Source organism: Hyla sarda, chromosome 6, assembly GCF_029499605.1.
Source record: "Hyla sarda isolate aHylSar1 chromosome 6, aHylSar1.hap1, whole genome shotgun sequence".
NCBI lineage: Eukaryota > Metazoa > Chordata > Amphibia > Anura > Hylidae > Hyla > Hyla sarda.
In genome coordinates, this window is record NC_079194.1 from 106,253,851 (window position 1) to 106,273,505 (window position 19,655).

Consider the following 19,655-nt stretch of genomic DNA (forward strand, 5'->3'; position numbering starts at 1 on the left):
GCTACATTAACATTCAATCACACACTGGGTCCCTTCAGTTTTAGCCAACTAAAAATATCCAATGACCTAGTATATCTGATTTATACATAATAATATCAAACTAAAGATTACATTGTAGCAAACTAGATAATATAATGCCCAAGCTAGACAGTGAATTTCATTATTTATGTGCATGCCAATAGAGAGCTTACTGTATACTGTTTTATTATTAAAATGTAACTGTAGCTAACAAAAACTTTTTATATAATGTAGATAATAGCATTATATGTATATTTGTAGTATAGATTGCTTAAAAAAAATTGTATATCTTTGTCTCTACAGCTATTGTCTGTGTGTTTCTGTGAGGAGGCCAAATACAGGAAGCGTGGGTGGACAAGCAGGGCCCTGTACACTGAGGACAAGCAGCACTGTGTTCACTAAGGACAAGCAGGGTTCTGTGCACTGAGGACAAGCAGGGCCCTGTACACTGAGGACAAGCAGGGCTCTGTACACTGAGGACAAGCAGGGCCCTGTACACTGAGGACAAGCAGGGCTCTGTACACTGAGGACAAGCAGGGCCCTGTACACTGAGGACAAGCAGGGCTCTGTACACTGAGGACAAGCAGGGCTGTGTTCACTAAGGACAAGCAGGGTTCTGTGCACTGAGGACAAGCAGGGCTCTGTACAATGAGGACAAGCAGGGCTCTGTACACTAAGGACAAGCAGGACTGTGTTCACTAAGGACAAGCACGGCTCTGTGCACTGAGGACAAGCAGGGCTCTGTACACTGAGGACAAGCAGGGCTCTGTACACTGAGGACAAGCAGGACTGTGTTCACTAAGGACAAGCAGGTGTGGTGTCCCGGTCCCGGATTGAATCCGTTACCTTGTGGTGAGGTCCCCAGAGTCCCTAGGTACTGGTGGGGTCCTCATCTATAGTTAGCCCCTAGTCACCCCTTTAGTAGTTAAAATTATTCAAATTCTAAGTGTAAATATGTATATAATGTATACTTACCTTGTTGTAGTGTCGCAGGACCTGAGGGTCACGTGATGCATTCCAGAACTCTATGGTTTTCTAGTTAAGGACCTTTGGAGGTAGTCAGGTGATCACCCACCATGCATTGTAACGGTGAGTGACAGCTGACATTGGACCAATCCAAAACGGCCCTGCCCATATAAGGGAGCGGCGGCCATTAATCTCTCTCTTGTTCCTGCGCTGCTGATGAGGACGAATCTGCGCAGCTGTCATCAGCACTTGCCAGGCCTAAGCCCTGCGGCCGCGGCCATCTCTCAAAAACTGTGAGTTACTTCAATCCCTGTTAATTCCGCAAGACCACTGGACCTAAATACTCCCCTAAATCCAGCGGATCTCTGCAAGAAACCCTAATTCTAATAATTTCTGGATAACTCAATGGTCCTCAGCATCTGTCAATCACTGCTGTGCTGAATAGAGACTTTGTTAATAAGACTGTTGCTGTTATTGGATGTACCGCAAACACCTCAGTAAAGTTTCATGCACGTTCAAGTTCATCTTTGCTGTGGACATTCAGTCATTTATGCACGCACCTATCCTTTCTGGGAAGGGTGGCGATAGGCCGAAGATTTACCTCAGCGTATTAACCCTAACCCTGGCATCACGAGTGACAAGAGTTAGATTAACCCCTCATATACCAAGACAGCAACACCTCATCTACACAACACCCCAAGGCAGTTAACACACAGGGCTCTGTGTACTGAGGACAAGCAGGGCTCTGTGTACTGAGGACAAGCAGGGCTCTGTACACTGAGGACAAACAGGGCTCTGTACACTGAGGACAAGCAGGGCTCTGTACACTGAGGACAAGCAGGGCTCTGTACACTGAGGACAAGCAGGGCTCTGTACACTGAGGACAAGCAGGGCTCTGTACACTGAGGACAAGCAGGGCTCTGTACACTGAGGACAAGCAGGGCTCTGTACACTGAGGACAAGCAGGGCTCTGTACACTGAGTACAAGCAGGGCTAATTACACTGAGAAAAAGCAGGACTGTGTTCACTAAGGACAAGCAGGGCTCTGTACACTGAGGACAAGCAGGGCTCTGTACACTGAGGACAAGCAGGGCTCTGTACACTAACAACAAGCAGGGCTCTGTGCACTGAGGACAAGCAGGGCTCTGTACACTCAGGATAAGCAGGGCTCTGTACACTGAGGACAAGCAGGGCTCTGTACACTAAGGACAAGCAGGGCTCTGTACACTGAGGACAAGCAGGGCTCTGTACACTCAGGACAAGCAGGGCTCTCTACACTGAGGACAAGCAGGGCTCTGTACACTAAGGACAAGCAGGGCTCTGTGCACTGAGGACAAGCAGGGCTCTATGCTTTTAGCCTCTGTGACATGCCCCTTGCTTCACACAGCAGGATGACTGACAAGCCACGAGCCTGCACAGAGTCCTGCCCTCACTTCCTGTATTTGGACTCCTCATAGAGACACACAGGCAATAGCTTCAGGGACAGCATTTTTTCACCCAAAAATATACATTTTTTTTTTGTATATTACAAATATACATATAATAGTATTATCTACATTATGTAAAACTTTTGTGTTAATGACAGGTAAACTTTAAGTTCAATGTATAACCAGTATGCATGATGAAAGTAAGCTCCCTAGGGGTGGCTGCAGATTTTATCATATAATTCTGTGCTCCTGCAGGGGATTTGGAGCTCTTTATGAGAAAAACATAACGGTTATCAAACTATATTATAGGTCAATTCATTTTTACAAGTAGCCAATTTGGGCTTAAAAATAAGACAAAACAAACAAACAAAAAAAAGGTATCTTAACCTAGCACAGACCTCACTAGAAGGCCATCAAACCGTCCAAGACTAAAGGATGCTCACAGACAAGTCTTCTCCCCAACAAGGATGACAGGAGCCCATTGGTGAACCATAACAGGTAACTGTCTTTGACCAGGGTGTGCTCGAAAATGACCCTTTCACCAAAAATTGACAAGGCCCAATGTTAGATACTCACACAAAGCTGTCAGGGGAGTAAGATAGTTTATTTCGACGTTGAAGGGGTCAAGTAAAATGCTTTCTTATTTTTGACTCATTCGGTGGGTCATGTAGACTCACCCTATACTTATACATGAATCTGCACATTTTACAAAAATCTATTTGGGATTTAGAGTCCAGTTACTCACTACGAATTGACACTGTGCTAAAAAAATAAAATAAGAGTCTATGAAAATGTCCGCAGATGATCATCCAGCAATAAAACAGGGACTGTTCGTAACCACAAGACCTAAGGACAGAGTATAATGAAAGGGAGGGAATTCATTAAACCCCGGGATGACAGACAGCTCTACTGCATTCACTGTCTGACTGAGATGTTGTATTTTGGGCTGAAACCTAGGAGATGTTATCCAAGACTATTTTTGGATTGTCAGCGCAGTCTCCCTACCAGCCCCCCTCCCGTCTGCAGACTACTCACCCAGTACTACAGACATAACTTCAAGTGGCCTGGGGGAAGATGTAGACTTTGGCAGCTATGCCTACCATTCAGAAACCAACACTGAACATGAACGTACAAGAGACAAAGATGGTGATTAATTACCTACTGAAGTCTCCTCGAGCCTCCTACAAGGGGAGAAGAAGAAACAAGTTAGATTGTCTCGGATGGAGAAATCTTGCTGACATTCATTTACTACATGTGACTCTTCAATAACCAAGGAACAACAACTCCCAGCATGCAATGCCCTCTGACCACTTGCTCAACACAAAGGAGAAAATTGATATAGTTGGGAGACAGTTTACACAAGAGATTTTGGTATAATGGGCACAAGTCTGAATGGCATTTAGAAGGTGCAATTATTGCCCAACTAATTCAACTTGAAATAAGCTGCATTAACCAGACCGGCCACAGTCATGGGGGGGGGGGGGGGGGGGACCGAGTGTTGGCACCCCTACAATCAGTGATTGATCGTCTATTCTGCAGATAGGCCATTAAGTGTATTTACCCTGAAGAGAGTATGTTCACACAGAGCGGACATGAGCAGAACTCTTCAGCAGAATAGAGTAGCACAAAAGTACATGGGATTTGTAGAAATCTCGCCCACGTGCTGCATAAAAATGTTTGTATTTTAAATGCGCAGCATGTCAATTTACCCTGCAGAAATGCTGCAGATTTTCATGGAAAAAGAAATCTGCAAAAAACTGCAGTTATTGAGGATTTTGCTGCAGATACATTGCAGATCCACAACAATATTACCATAGTCCACACCAAAATACTCAACAAATCCAATATATATATCAACTGGCTCCTGAAAGTTAAACAGATTTGTAAATTACTTCTCTTAAAAAATCTTAATCCTTTCAGTACTTATGAGCTGCTGAAGTTGAGTTGTTCTTTTCTAAGTGCTCTCTGATGACACCTGTCTCGGGAACTGTCCAGAGTGGAAGCAAATCCCCATAGCAAACCTCTTCTACTCTGTGCAGTTCCCGAGACAAGGAGGGATGTCAGCAGAGAGCACTGTTGCCAGACAGAAAACAACAATTCAACTTTAGCAGCTGATCATTATTGGAAGGATTAAGATTTTTTAATAGAAGTAATTTACAAATCTGTTTAACTTTCTAGAGCCAGTTGATATTAAAAAAAAGTTTTTCCCGGAATACCCCTTTAAGACTTTTAAATAGAAGGGATTTACAAATCTGTAAAATTTTCTGGCACCAGTTGATAAAAAAAAAAAGTTTTCCAGTGGAGTACCCCTTTAAGGTTAAGTTCACACTTCCGGAATGCCTCTGTGTAGACATTACAGAGACTGCTGGCTCCCGCACAATATTCTGGTGAAATGAAGAAAACTGTGTCCTTGTAGCGGAATGTGACGCTCCACACAGGGACACAGTTTTCTCCCTCTCCGCTCCCTCTCTCTCCATCCTCGCTTCCCCTCTCTCAGGGGGATGGGAAAAAGTTTCTCTGCACATCTCCCAGCCTTTCTCCCGCACTGCACACGTCCACCATCCACCCGCTGGCTGTTCCAAGATTACAACCCCCAGCATGTCCTCACTGTATGGGCATGCTGTGGGAGTTGTAGTCTTGCAACAGTTAGTGGGCAATGGTAGATCTGCGTAGCGGGCGGGTGGCAGAAAGGCTGTGGAGCGCTTCTCTGGCTGCGCTCCACAGTCTGTCTAAGGCTGCTTTCACACACACTATAGAATTATCCGTTTTAAAGATCCGTTATAATCATCAGTTAACAAAACCATTAAAAACGGCCGTTACAATATACCATTATAGTCTATGGGATTTTTGCATTACTGTAAAAATCCTATAGACCAGTGGTTCTTAACATTGTTGGAGGTACTGAACCCCACCAGTTTCATATGCGCATTCACCGAACCCCTCTTAATTGGAAAAATGTAATATGATTTTTTCAAATTCAAAACATAGGAGGTATATATTCAAGTATATATTGATACATAGGTGCACAAAATGAACAAAACCATTAAGAATAAAACCATGAAAACATGATTTTCACACAAAAACATAATGAATATTTACTACAAATCAGTGTAACTTCTGCGGTTGTCTTTCGGAGACCAGTTCAGAAATGCGCGGCTTTACCTTGGCAAGTGCCACTCATGTCATTTTCGCAACGATGGCAGTGTTCCCCCACATTAGGCAGACAGAGTTCCCCCCCACATTAGGCAGACAGAGTTCCCCCACATTAGGCAGGCAGTGTTCCCCACATTAGGCAGGAAGTGTTCCCCCACATTAGGCAGGCAGTGTTCCCCCACATTATGTAGGCCAGTGGTCTTCAACCTGCGGACCTTCAGATGTTGCAAAACTACAACTCCCAGCATGCCCGGACAGCCAACGGCCCCCACAGACATACAGCCTCCAGCCATATACAGTGTATGCATAGCTGGAGGCTGTATGCCTGTGTACTTCGAAGCACCGAAGATGACGTGCCGCTGGTCACTTACCAAGCTGGCCAGCGCGCGTCTTCTCGATCCTCCGGTCCTCGGCACCTTCGTTTCCATAGGTGCACGCACGGGACGTCAGTGACGTCCCGGTGTGCGCTATGTCCCAGCGTTTTTAAACTTAACACAGGGCCGCAGGGAGTTAATAGTGATGGGGGGGGGAGGTGGGGAATTGCCCGTTGCTACAGGACGGGAAAACACAGGCTCTGCTCGGGGCCCCAAGCAATTGCTTGTTCTGCCTGTCCTATTGCGACCTCCCCCGGGACTGACTCACCAAACCCCTGGGGTTCGATCGAACTGAGGTTAAGAACCACTGGTATAGACTATAATGGGATTTTGTAACGGCCGTTTAACGGCCGTTTTTAATGGTTTTGTTAACGGATCATTATAATGGATCTTTAAAACGGATGAATTGATAGTGTGAAAGGAGCCTAGGCTGTGTAGAAACTGTGTCCCCATCCCTCAGAGAGAGGGTAGCGGGGATGGAGTGCGAGGGAGTGGGCTGTAAAGCAGAAAACGGTGTCCCGGTGCAGAGGGTCACATTCCACTACGGGGCACAGTTTTCTTCAAGGACCGCAGAGGAATGCGTCATTTCAAAGACGGCTATGCATTCCCTGCGGAGTACACGGAAAGAATAAACAGGTTTATTTTTTCTGCGCACACGGAAAACATCTGGAACAGAAATTCTGCCGTGTGCACCGCACAACAGAATCCCACTGAATACAATGGGACTCTGCTGCTCCGAAATTTCCGGAAGAATTCCGTGCGGAAATTCCGGACGTGCAAACGTGGCCTTAGAGGTCAGGCTGCCCTAATGCTCTATCCATGTATGCCTATGGTGGGGACAGGTATAAAATGCTTCGACGCTCAAAGTCTAAGGATATGCTTCTGCTGCTATACTTTATTAGGAGCAAGGTGATTTACCGTATATACTCGAATATAAGCCGAGTTTTTCAGCACGATTTTTCGTGCTGAAAACGCCCCCCTCGGCTTATACTCGAGTGAACTCTCCACCTGTCAATCCCTTCTCAGTGGTCTTCAACCTGCGGACCTCCACATGTTGCAAAACTACAACTCCCAGCATGCTCGGACAGCCATCGGCTGTCCATGCATGCTGGGAGTTGTAGTTTTGAAATATCTGGTGGTCCGCAGGTTGAAGACCACTGCGGGCCTTCGTCATCATCCAGACCCCCCCCCCCTTTCGTTTTCTACTCACCTCCCCTTGGTGGGAAGGATGAGTGAGCTGATCCGGGCCATCTATGCTGCAGGGACCGTCCGGTGGGGAGGGTTAGTCGTTCTGGGCTGTCCATCTTCACCGGGAGGTCATTTTCTCCGCTCTGGGCCGGCCCCGGACTAGTGACGTTGCCTTGACGATGACGCACAGGGATGTCCCTGCGCATGAACATCCCTGTGCGTTGTCGTCAAGGCGCCGTTACTAGTCCAGGGCAGGCCTAGTGAAAATGGACAGCCCGGAACGACTAACCCTCCCCACCGGACGGTCCCTGCAGCATAGTTGGCCCGGACCAGCTCACCCTTCCTTCCCACCGAGGGTAGGTGAGTAGAAAACTAAAGGGGGGGGGGGGAATTGACAGGCGGTGATGGTGAAGGGGGAGGGGGATTATGACGAGGGGGATGATGAAGGGGGTCTGGATGATGATGACGGGGGTGTTAATGACATGGAGGGATAATGCATTTCCCACCCTAGGCTTATAGTCGAGTCAATAACCTTTCCTTGGTTTTTTAACAGTCAAACCAAGAATCTTTTATTGAAAAGAATAACGATAGCAGTACAAAAGGCAAAAGATAAATAGTAAAATGCCTTTACAGGCATAAAATCACATAATAACAGATAAAACAGAGAACATGGAGGTTACATCATCTCGTTGGTTCGCACAGAAACAAAGAACATATACATGGAAAACAGTACAAATACAGGGTAATGGCAGGATCGGTCGTCCCAAACAGTCGCCTCAAGCACATATAATACCTAGGAAAATTCCCCGCCCCCCAGTTCAATATAGAGAAAGGCAATTCTGCATAGGTGGGCAATAAGAGGAGGTCTGCCATTCTTCCCATAATTTATCAAAATATTCCACCCTGTTCTCACGAATGGCAGACAATTTTTCACAAAGCATAATAAAGATAACTCTATCGATAACCTTCTGAAATGACAATAACGGGGATTTCCATTGGGCCGCTATATGAATCCTGGTAGCCATAAGAATGAATTGAGCCATTCGAAAGGTGCGGAATGGCATCCTACTGGGTCTGTTGCTTAAAAGACAAAAAATGGGGAACTGGGCATGCGGTCACCAAATAAATCTACCAGGACTGCATGAACCCTTCTCCACAATTGCGCTACCGTAGGGCAGCTCCACCAAATATGATGCATAGAACCAGTAGTCTGACATCCCCTGAAGCAAAGAGGAGACACCGATGGGTATAGTGTGTGCAATCTAGAAGGGACCATATAGACTCTATGTAGGATTTTAATAGATGTTTCCATCAAGGAGACCTGCCCTTTCCTTGGTTTTTGGGGTGAAATTAGGGGCCTCGGCTTAAATTCGGGTCGGCTTATACTCGAGTATATACAGTATTTTAATTTTTTTCTGTCACATTAAAATTATGTCAGAAAATGCGAACCCCATCCCTACCCGGTGGCTGCAGTGACCATTACGTCAGGTCGTACAATATTAATATGCAGCATGAATTATTTATCAGTCTATGTATTGTAGTCGTGGACTGGCCAAGGATGGATATTTGAGAAGAAAACTTGTTTCATCAATGTGACGTCAACGTGGAAAATATGTCCTAAGACCTATCTGGGCAGGAAGAGGATCTTATCTTGGACCTGCCGGATCTTTCAAACACCCAGCAAGACATGAAAAGTATGGGATGTTATCTCAAAGGATTGTGGAATACCACAATTATGTCTGAACACGTAGATAACAAGAAACCGAGCTTTATCTTGGAGCTGTACTTGGATTTGGTAGGAAAAAAAGAACCCAAAGGTGGAAGGTACAGAAGCTCAAACATTTATTTAAAGTGTACCTGTCTGATCCAACAAAAAAACATATTTTTAATATATCACTCAGTACCTAATCCTGACCATGTACATCTAATTTTTATGTGTCTAGCACCTTTTTTTTTAATTTTTTTTATTACACTTTTTATTTAGCTCACTAGTCTGAATTCCTCTCAAAGGGAGGGGGCGTGGCCTCACTGTGCAGGTCTCCGCCCCCTCCCTCAGTATGCTGTCGGCTCACATCTCCTCTAGCATTAGCTAAAACTACAACTCCCAGCTTGTCCTCACTGACAGTAGCGGGACACAAGTTGACAGTGGGAGGATTTTTCCTTCAGCTGAGAGCTCTGTACTCACAGCTGTCAATCAAGGAAGTGTGTCCATGACATAGGTGATGACTCATGGACACAGCAGGACTAGTATGTGTCCGAGCAGACAGGGGGGGGCAGTTGTTTGACTGGGTTTTTCAGTATGAAATACTGAAAACTTTCTAATGAAAGCAATTGCAAAACCTATTGGTTTCAAAAGTTACATATCAAAAGTTTTTGTATCTGACAGTGCCCATTTAAATAAAATAATGTATATATATATATATATATATATATATATATATATATATATATATATATATAATTGATCTTATTATGTTCTTTTATTATCTGGAAAATCTCAGTGATGACCTCTTATAGCAGTGTTTTGAAAACAGTGTGTCTCCAGCTGTTGCTAAACTACAACTCCCAGCATGCCCGGACAGCCAAAGGCTGTCCGGGCATGCTGGGAGTTGTAGTTTTGCAACAGCTGGTGACACACTGTTTGGAAAACACTGCTATAAAGGCCCATAATTTCAGCTTGTTTTTCAGCTTTCCTCGAAACGAATACAACCCTGAAACAGTGGAATAAGTTCACTTAGTTGTCAACATGGTTGTTGTGTAATGCAGCTCATCCACATTAAAGTGAAGAGGATATTATGCAATACCAGATAAAGCCCATATGTGTAAAAAAAAAAAACACTGGAAAAAGGGCCTTGCACTTAAAGGGGTATTCCTATTTCAGAAAGTTATCCCCTATCCACAGGATAGAGGATAACCAGTCAATTGGTAGTGGTGGGGTGTACAACCACTGGAGCCCCTGCTGATCCCGAGAACACAGGTAAACGGACATTTTTTGGGACTTATTTTTGAGCCATTAAACAGCTCAGAGACATGTCAAAAGTTGTGATCTGTCGCGGTCTCAGTGCTGGGACCCATACAGAAAAGGAGAACAAGCCAAGATAAGCGTGTGGCACTGTCCATTACTTCACAGCTCTAAGTCATCTGCTTCCCGCATCTCAGTTTATGCAGCTGCAAGACAAAGATTGCTGAGTGCCAGGGAATAATGCATGCTGTGGTGCGCTTATCCCTGCTCCTGATCGTTAAGGTCCGTTCACACAGGAGGATTACCTGCGGAATTTCCGCAGGGTATTTGCTGTGGAAAATCCGCTGCAGATTTTGCTACCGTTGACTTCAATGTGTCAGGAGAAAATCCAAAGTAGAGGCAGATTTGCAGATAGCAAAATCTGCTGCGGATTTTATACAGCAAATATGCTGCGGAAATTCCGCAGGTAATCTGCCCATGTGTACGGACCCTAAGGGTGCATTAACATGTGCATATTTTTGCTGCAGATTTTGCTGCCCATTGACTTTAATCGGCAGCACAATCTGCTGAAGCAAATCTGCAGCAGATCCTGCGCATCAAATACGCACGTGTGAACGCACCCTAAGGGTACGTTCACACGCACAGATTTTTTAGCGGGTTTTCCACTGCACATTTGAATGTTGGCGTGCTCTTCTCGGCTGTCCGCAGCAGATTTTCCGTGGCGGAATTTACACTGCGGAAAATCCGCCACAGTCCCTACTGACTTCAATGGGGCTTGCGGTGGATTTTCCACAGTGAACATTCCGCCACGCAAAATCTCCTGTGGACAGCGGAGAAGAGCCCGCCCACTTTCAAATACGCAGCGGAAAAGCCGCTAAAAAATCAGCGCGTGTGAACGTACCCTAAGGGTGCGTTCACACGTGCGTATTTTCTGCTGCAGATTTGCTTTAACAGATCTTGCTGCCTATTGAAGCCAATGGGCAGAAAAATCTGCAGCAGCAAATCTGCTGCAGATCTGCAGCAAAAATATGCACGTGTGAACGCACCCTAAGGGCTCATTTACACGTGCGTATTTTTGCTGCGGATCTGTTGCAGATTTTGCTGGCCATTTACTTCAATTGCTAGCAAAATCAGCTACAGCAAATCTGCAGCAGATATGAGATTTGCTACCATTGACTTCAATGGATCTGAAGAAAAATCTGCAAATCTGCCTCTATTGTGGATTTTCTGCTGACCCATTAAGGTCAATGGTAACAAAACCCGCAGGTTATCTGCCCGTGTGAACGTACCCTTAGAGTTTCCTGCTGCAGATTTCAGTCTGCAGATTTTTTTGCCCATTGAAGTAAATGTTCAGGCAAATCTGCAGCAAAAACACGCATGTCTGAATGTACCCTTGGGGTACATTCACACATGCGTATTTTTGCTGCAGATCTACTGCAGATTTAAATGCCCATTGACTTCAATGGGCAGCAAAGTCTGCTGAAGTTTGCTTCATCAGACTTTATTGCCCATTGACTTCGAATTAAAAAAAATATGCATGTGTGGACATACCCTAAGGGTGCGTTCCCACAGGGCGTATACGCAGCGTATTTGACGCTGCGCAAAATTTATGGCAGCAGCTGGAAATACGCTGCGTATTCCTTGCTCACTATACACACAGGACTTTCCGGCGGCAGCCTTATGCGTGTAGTGAGTTTTAGAGGCAGAGCCGCGCGTCACAGACACGCCGGCACAAGGCCCCGCCGTGAGTAGAATATTTAACCTGTTAAGGACCCATGACGTAACGTTACGTCATGAGTCCACTCCCGAAACGGAAAAACCCCCTTAAGGGGATAAAGGGGTATTCCAGGAAAATGTTTTATTTTTTTTTTTATATCAACTAGCTCCAGAAAGTTAAACAGATTTATAAATTACTTCTATTAAAAAATCTTTATCCTTTTAATAATTATCAGCTGCTGAAGTTGAGTTGTTGTTTTCTGTCTGGCAACAGTGCTCTCTGCTGACATCTCTGCTTGTCTCGGGAACTGCACAGAGTAGAAGAGGTTTGCTATGGGGATTTTCTTCTAAACTGGGTGTTTCCCGAGACACGTGTCATCAGAGAGCACTTAGACAGAAAAGAACAACTCAACTTCAGCAGCTCATAAGTACTGAAAGGATTAAGATTTTTTAATAGAAATTATTTACAAATCTGTTTAGATTTCTGGAGCCAGTTGATATATATATATATATATATATATATATATATATATATATATATATATAAAATTTTCCTGGATAACCCCTTTAAACCCGGATTTATACAATAATGCAGGTGCTGATCCGCTACCCTATGCCAACAGGTAGCTCCAGCCTACTTAGCAAGGTCCAATAATAGCGTCATAAACTGTATCATACCATCTATAACAGTGGTCTCCAACCTGCGGACCTCCAGCTGTTGCAAAACTACAACTCCCAGCATGCCCGGGGCATGCTGGGAGTTGTAGTTTTGCAACACCTGGAGGTCCACAGGTTGAAGACTACTGATCGATAAAATGCCCCCTCCTATGCATGCATAGGCATTTTTGTGGGGGTAACCCCCCTCCCCACTCATATCCCACATGTGAATATAGACTTCATTACATAACACTGCCCCAAAGTTTCTGTGCCACCTACATCGAGATGATTGATTAAACCAATTGCCCAGGGGCATCAAGTTTGTCCATTGTTTCATCCATCTACTGCCCAAATTTCATTGTTCTGCAGCACCTGCGAAACCCGAAACGGTGCAGCAAACTTGGCAAAGGCTGCATTCACTCCATGTTTTTGCAATACAGTTCCCGTATACCTTTTCAATATGAAAACCATACGGAACCGTATTAAAAACCGTATGCATGTCCGTTTTTTTTCCCCGTACCCAAAACCGTAGCCTACTACGATTTTTGGTCCTGGTGAAAAACTGTATGAAACCGTATTTGTTTTCTTTTAACATGGGAATCAATGGGAACCGTACAGAACCGTATGTGCGTACAGTTCCATCCGGTTTGCACCATACGGTTTTTGACTTTGCACAATTTTTTTTCCTTTCTTGGGATTTCAATCAAACAAGTGAAACTTTATTCATAATGGAGTGAAAAGTTAAAAACTTTTTTTTCTTAATAAATGAATGCAACCGGACATCACTTTTTGAACCGTATACGGTTTTTAACTGTATACGGGTTAAAATTTGTACACACGATTTGATACAGTTTAGTCAGGTTTTGAGGAATCCGTTTTTCATCAAAAACCTGATACGGCAAAAACGTGGTGTGAATGCAGCCAAAGTGGACAGGTTGTCAGAAACATTGAACTTGGGCAACGCCAGCAAAAAAATGATCACATAACTTCGGTTGCGCCCAACTTGCGAGTGCACGCGTCCTTACCTGCAGAATAAGCGCAGCCAACTTGAAGACGGTCTCGCTGTCCACCTCGATCTGCCCCTGTTATAACAAGAAGAGAGTCAGCACAGGCGGTGGGGAATAATCACTATACACTATGCATGTCACTGCCTCTGGGCTCTGCTACAACAACAGGCTGTACCATTCCACAGCGCAGGGGAGGCCGGTCCGCTGAGGATTTCATTACATACAAAGGTGTGAGCTGCTCTGCATTCAGACTTAGCAGACAGAGTATAGTGCAAAAGTTTGCATGAAGGTGCGGTAGGCTAGTATGGCTGCACACGAACGTTTGGCAGGTGCATGTAAGGTCCCTATAATGTCTGGGTGCAGTTTTAAGCATTTCAGGTGCCCACTTTTACCCACTGCAGATGGATGGTCTTGCCTGATGCCCAGAGATAAGTTTCCACTTCAAGGTTTAGTATTAGGCAGGAAGACACAAAGCCAGTTCTTGTTGTTCTACCGCAGGGATCTCATGCAGAAAATGGTCCTATCCACTGCCGGATGAACGGATAACTTTTTTATTTTATTGCTGCACTGGAAAGTTTTAACCCAGTGCTGACTGAGAATAAAGAGGAAGGATAAAGGTTTACTAAACATGGAATTAAAGGGGTACTCCGGTGGAAAACCTTTTTTTTTTTTTTTTAAATCAACTGGTGCCAGGAAGTTAAACAGATTTGTAAATGACTTCTATTAAAAAATCTTAATCCTTCCAGTACTTATTAGCTGCTGAATACTAAAGAGGAAATTCTTTTCTTTTTGGAACACAGAGCACTCTGCTGACATTATGACCACAGTGCTCTCTGCTGACATATTAAGAACTGTCCAGAGTAGGAAAAAATCCCCATAGCAAACATATGCTGCTCCTGGACAGTTCCTAAAGTGGACAATGGAGATGTCAGCAGAGAGCACTGTGCTCGTGATGTCAGCAGAGAGCACTGTGCTTGTGATGTCAGCAGAGAGCACTGTGCTCGTGATGTCAGCAGAGAGCACTGTGCTCGTGATGTCAGCAGAGAGCACTGTGTTCCAAAAAGAAAAGAATTTCCTCTGTTGTATTCAGCAGCTAAAACTCACATGTGATTATAATCAGCCCCATCAATAGGGGGCAGGGTAGAGGCAAAGTCAAAACTAGCGGCTGCAGAGGGTTGTCACCTAGCTTTCCAAGACTCCTGACTGGCAGTTGTAGTAATGTAGCTAGGGCTAGGAATTCCTTTCAGAAAACACACACGGGGGATATTCAAAAACTTGCTAGCTTCAACTTAGACCAGGCAGTCTAAGATTGCGCCACATTTTTTACAGTCTGATTTTTTTTAAAATCCGGCGCATTTTACCACTACTTACTACTCTTAGTCTGCACCACCTTTTGGATGATATAGCTAAGGCAAGGTTTTTTTGGTGCATGTTATTGAAAATGTGGAACAATGTAAACCCGCCTATTGCCTGTCCTCTTTCCGAGGCCATAACACTTTTTCTCTGGTGGAGTACACACAAAAAAGGGCAGATTCAGTTTTGAATATTTCCCCACACTCTCTTATAATACTGCTATTTATAGTACAGCTTAGAAGTCAGGTGGATAAGAATTTAGTCACCGTCCCTTAAAGTGTACCAGTTGCATAAAGACTTTTGATATGTCGTACATGCCGTAGTTTTGATGGGTGGGGATCAAAGAGTTCAGACCCCAACCAATTTTTAGAATGAGCGCGGAGATAAGCAGACTGACACAATTCCATAGATTTACATTGTAAGTTTGCTCCCAGCGAGTTCTAGCTATCGGTCACTCAGACCCTGACCGATCAAAACATTTGACACTCTCTACAAACTGTCAAAAAGTTTCTTTTTAAAGTAACAGTGCCTGTTTAAAGTGCAAATATCACCTAGGTGGACCTGAAGAAGTGAAACGGATGCTTCAAGAAACACATTGCCTGAGATTGTTAAAGGGTACCTCTCATCAAATAAACTTTTGATATATTTTAGATTAATGAATGTTGAATAACTTTCCAATAGCATGTTAATGAAAAATATGCTTCTTTCTATTGTATTTTTCCCGATCAGTCCTGTCAGCAAGCATTTCTGATTCATGCTGGAGTCCTAAACACTCAGAGCTGCCAGCCTGCTTTGTTCACAGCAGAACAGGCTGTGAACAAAGCAGGCTGGCAGCTCTGAGTGTTCTCCTTTGTGAACAAAGCAGACTGGCAGCTCGTAGTGTTTAGGACTCCAGCATGAGTCTGAAATGCTTGCTGCCAGGACTGGTAGGGAGACCCCTAGTGGTCATTTCCTTAAAGTGGAAAATTAAATAGAAAGAAGCATATTTTTTAATAACATGCAATTGTAAAGTTATTCTGCATACATTAATCTATAATATATCAAAAGTTTTTTTGATGAGAGGTACCCTTTAAGATGGAATAAACATTGTTTTTTATTTTTAACTTTTCTCTGGTTCATCCTTCAACACACCACTGGTACAGTGCTACAGCAAGCCCATTTTGTGTTCCCTGATGGGATCTAGCTTCACTTTGGATTCCGACATCATCTGCTGATTGGCCGGGACGCAGGCACCTGCCAGACAAATCACTATAATTTGTTGATACTTGCAATGACTCCGACAGGTGAGCATTGTTTTCTATATCACTTTACTATTGATTCATGAAGCTACTGCACTAAGGAGCGCCCCTATTGTTTATCTCCTTTTGTTTTTACACATTTAGCTTCATAGCAAACTAGGCTGGTGACATGTGGCCTATATATGAGGTATGTCTAACTTTAGCATTACTTAGGATCACTAGGCTTTTGTCTCCTCAGGAATAGCTGGGCTGAGAGACAACACATGGTTTTAACAAAAAACAAGCCCTGACTAACTACAACTGGTTTTGGTCCTCCTTAATACCGAGGAGAGTAGGATGGACTTGAGACTGGTTCCTGCATCTATTGGCTTGGAGACTTCATGTGACTAAATATCTTTTCAGCTGTACAGTATAATACATGACAAGTGAGCAATATTAACCCTTTTACATTGTCATTACATCAGAGTACACATGAAATCACAGTGCAAAAAACACACTGCAATGCAAGAAAATACATAGGCATGACTTTCCAGTACTTAAAGTAGAAGTCCCATGTAGGAAAATGTATCTTCTTGCCAAAGGATAGGGGATAAGTGTTTGATTGCAGGGGGTCTGACCACTGGGACCCCTCTTAATCTACTGTACAGCACTACGGCTCTCCTCCTGCTCGAAGCTCCAGTCGGCATGCGCCCTCCATGCATCTCTATGGGAGAGCCTGAGATACACGAGCTGTCATTCTGGGTCATCAGACACATGGTCAGGCCAGCCTTAATGGAGAGGAGATTCTGGAACAGGTCTTTAGCAGCCACATAAACTGTCTCAATGTTATGTTAGTTCTTGGGGGAATTCAATCAATTCTCTAATGTTGGGTTCACCTTTATCTTTGTCTCTGAAGAACAATAGCCACAATTTACTCTAGGACAGTGCCATTAAGGTTACTAATACTATACTGTGTCAGGTTAGTTACTTATGGAGTGTGACAGCAGGTCAACTTTACACATAAGTCTGTAACACAACATTGCACTGTACAGTCTGTAATGACTATTTTCCACCAATACTGACGTCACTGATGAAAATAATAGCAGTGAAGCTGTGGCTCGTGAATTGTGTTCATTGGAGGACAACAAAGGAGCATAAGGTATATAATGATTGTTTACAACAGCTTCAGTAGCCAAAAAAACATGTAATTTTATCAAACTCTTGTGGTCAACAATATGAGCCTATAAGAAAGCAGGAACGCATACTTACTTTCAATGGGGGTTATGAAAGTATTTGACTTATTATGAGGCTATGTTCATAGCGAGCTCCAGTAAAATGAAAGCTGAACTGCGATTGGTTGCTATGGGAAAAAACTGTCTGTTTGGGTTTCAGGAAGAGTGATAACTCTGGGACAGTATTTTGGTCTGTACAGCCCAAAAAAAGAAGAAAAACTGAACAAAAGCAAAAAAGAAAAATAAATAATAATAATAATAATAATAACCAAAAAACTGCTTTTGGTTCATTTTTAAGCTTAATAACAGCTGAAAAAAACTGTGTGCCAACAGCATGATGCCAGAAGCCACAATAGGCAAATCATCTCTTCCTCTGTGCTCTGGAACATATGAGGGATGGCATCATGCACCTGCAGGGAATAGGAAGAAGAGAAGAATAGAGACCATGTTGTGGACTGCACAGGAGCTGGCAGGGGAAGGTGAGTATCAATGTTTTTTTTTTTTTTGTTAGGGGGCAGCTATCTAGGGGGGTCTACTTATAATGGGAACTATCCTGGGTGGTCTACCTACAGGAACAACTATGTCTAGGGGTGTACCTACAGGAAGCAACTATCCCTGGGGGTCTACCTACAGGACACAAAAATCTCCAGGAGGGTCTACCTACAGGGGGCAACTACCTCCAAGGATATTGCAGAGACAATTTGTGGCTGGTTAAAATTGTGAGATGGTCTGTGCAGGATGGAGAAAAAATAGGAAAGTGAACTACTCTGATCAGAGATGTTACCTGTGAGTCACTGAATGCAACTGCACTGTAATCGCTTATATCATTTTCAGTGGTAATGATAGAGATTATAGTGTGGCAGCATTATTTAGGCATTATGTAAGGGCATCAATGGATATAACTGCACTGTAATCACTTATATAGTCTGTTGTGGTAATGATAGCAGTTGAATAGGATCTCCTCCTAAATTCAGGTGACAGGCTGACAACATTATTGCCCTTAAAGTATTCTCACAACTTGTAGGGTCACAGTTTATAAAAAAGTATGAATCCAGATCCGTGTCGGACCACACCCCCTTGATTTTTGATTTAGATGTGGGTAATGTGAGGAAATTTGGAGGGGGGCCCTTTAGATTAAATTCACAATGGCTTAAGCTGTTAAATGATAAAGAAGAAATTAAGAAATCTCTATTAGAATTTTTGAGTATTAATGAAGGGTTCACAACCGTTGGGGTTGTTTGGGACACCCTGAAGGCGATACTCAGGGGATAATTTTTTAGATAAAGAGGTAAGAGAGGAGGTAATAAGGGCAGAGGAGTCCTTTTCAGATGATCAAAGAGTTTAAAACTATCAGAGCCTGAAGGGAGCACAGTAGAAATTAGAAAAATTTATGGTGATAAAAGCCCAACAAAAAATATTTCGTGGAAAGTGGTCGGCCAGGGAAATTTTTTATGAATTTGATTAGTGTACAATGAGAAAAATGTGAGATATTGTCAATCAAAACACAGGAGGGGGTTATTACAAGTGATCCAAATTGTATTCAAGAGGAGGTGGTCCAGTTCTTTTCGAATCTCTATTCGAAGAAGACGCTTCACCAAATAATATCATCCATGAATTTTTCCATACCTGTGATTTACCTATGGTTTCGCCTAAAGAAGTGGGGTTCATGGGAAGGAAGATTACAGTAGAGGAGTTGTGGTTAATAGTAAATACTTGTAAAGGCTCCTCTGCACCAGGTCCAGATGGATTACCCTTTCAAGTATACCAATAATTTGGAGATATATTGCTGCCAATTTTAACTTGTGTGTTAGAAGATGCATTAAAACTGGGGAACTTCCCTGATCTATGCTTGAAGCGATGATAATTCTCATCCCCAAAAAGAATAAAGACCCCTGTAGAGTAGATTCGTATCCAACACTGATGCCAAGATCCTGGCCAAATGGTTGGCAAGGAGACTCGTTAAAGTTATTCCAAAATTAGTGGTTGAGGAACAGACGGGATTTGTCCCGGGGCGGTCAGTACAGACGAATTTGATGCATACCTTAGTTGCCATGGAAACGGCCAGGGATTCTCTCCACTTCATCCTGTCTCTTGATGCTATGAAAGCATTTGACAGGGTGGAGTGGAGGTTTCTCTGGTGCAAGTTAGATGGGTTCAGTTTTCTTGAATTGGGTGAAATTGTTATATAATGGACCTATCCAGAGGATTAATTTAAATGGGGCTCTATCGAGAAGTTCCCAGCTCACAAGAGGGACACGGCAGGGATGCCCCCTGTCTCCGCTGCTCTTCATGCAGTTTATTGAACCATCAGCAAACTTAATTCGGGGTAGCAGTGGGATATGGGGTTTCGGTTTGAGGGGTAGTTTAGATAAGGTATTACTTTAT

At 43.6% G+C, this 19,655-nt stretch overlaps 1 protein-coding gene across 4 annotated transcripts in view; it reads right to left on the reverse strand.

Moving 5' to 3' along the window:
• FRMD4B (FERM domain containing 4B) overlaps positions 1–19,655 on the reverse strand; it is a 268,753-nt gene that overhangs the window by 81,667 nt on the left and 167,431 nt on the right. For all 4 annotated transcript variants that reach the window (XM_056524587.1, XM_056524586.1, XM_056524588.1 and 1 more), the window contains 2 exons: positions 13,487–13,543; positions 3,570–3,592 (listed from right to left, as the gene is read on the reverse strand). In XM_056524587.1, the coding sequence (XP_056380562.1) occupies positions 3,570–3,592; positions 13,487–13,543 (80 nt within the window). The remainder of the gene's footprint in view (positions 1–3,569; positions 3,593–13,486; positions 13,544–19,655) is intronic.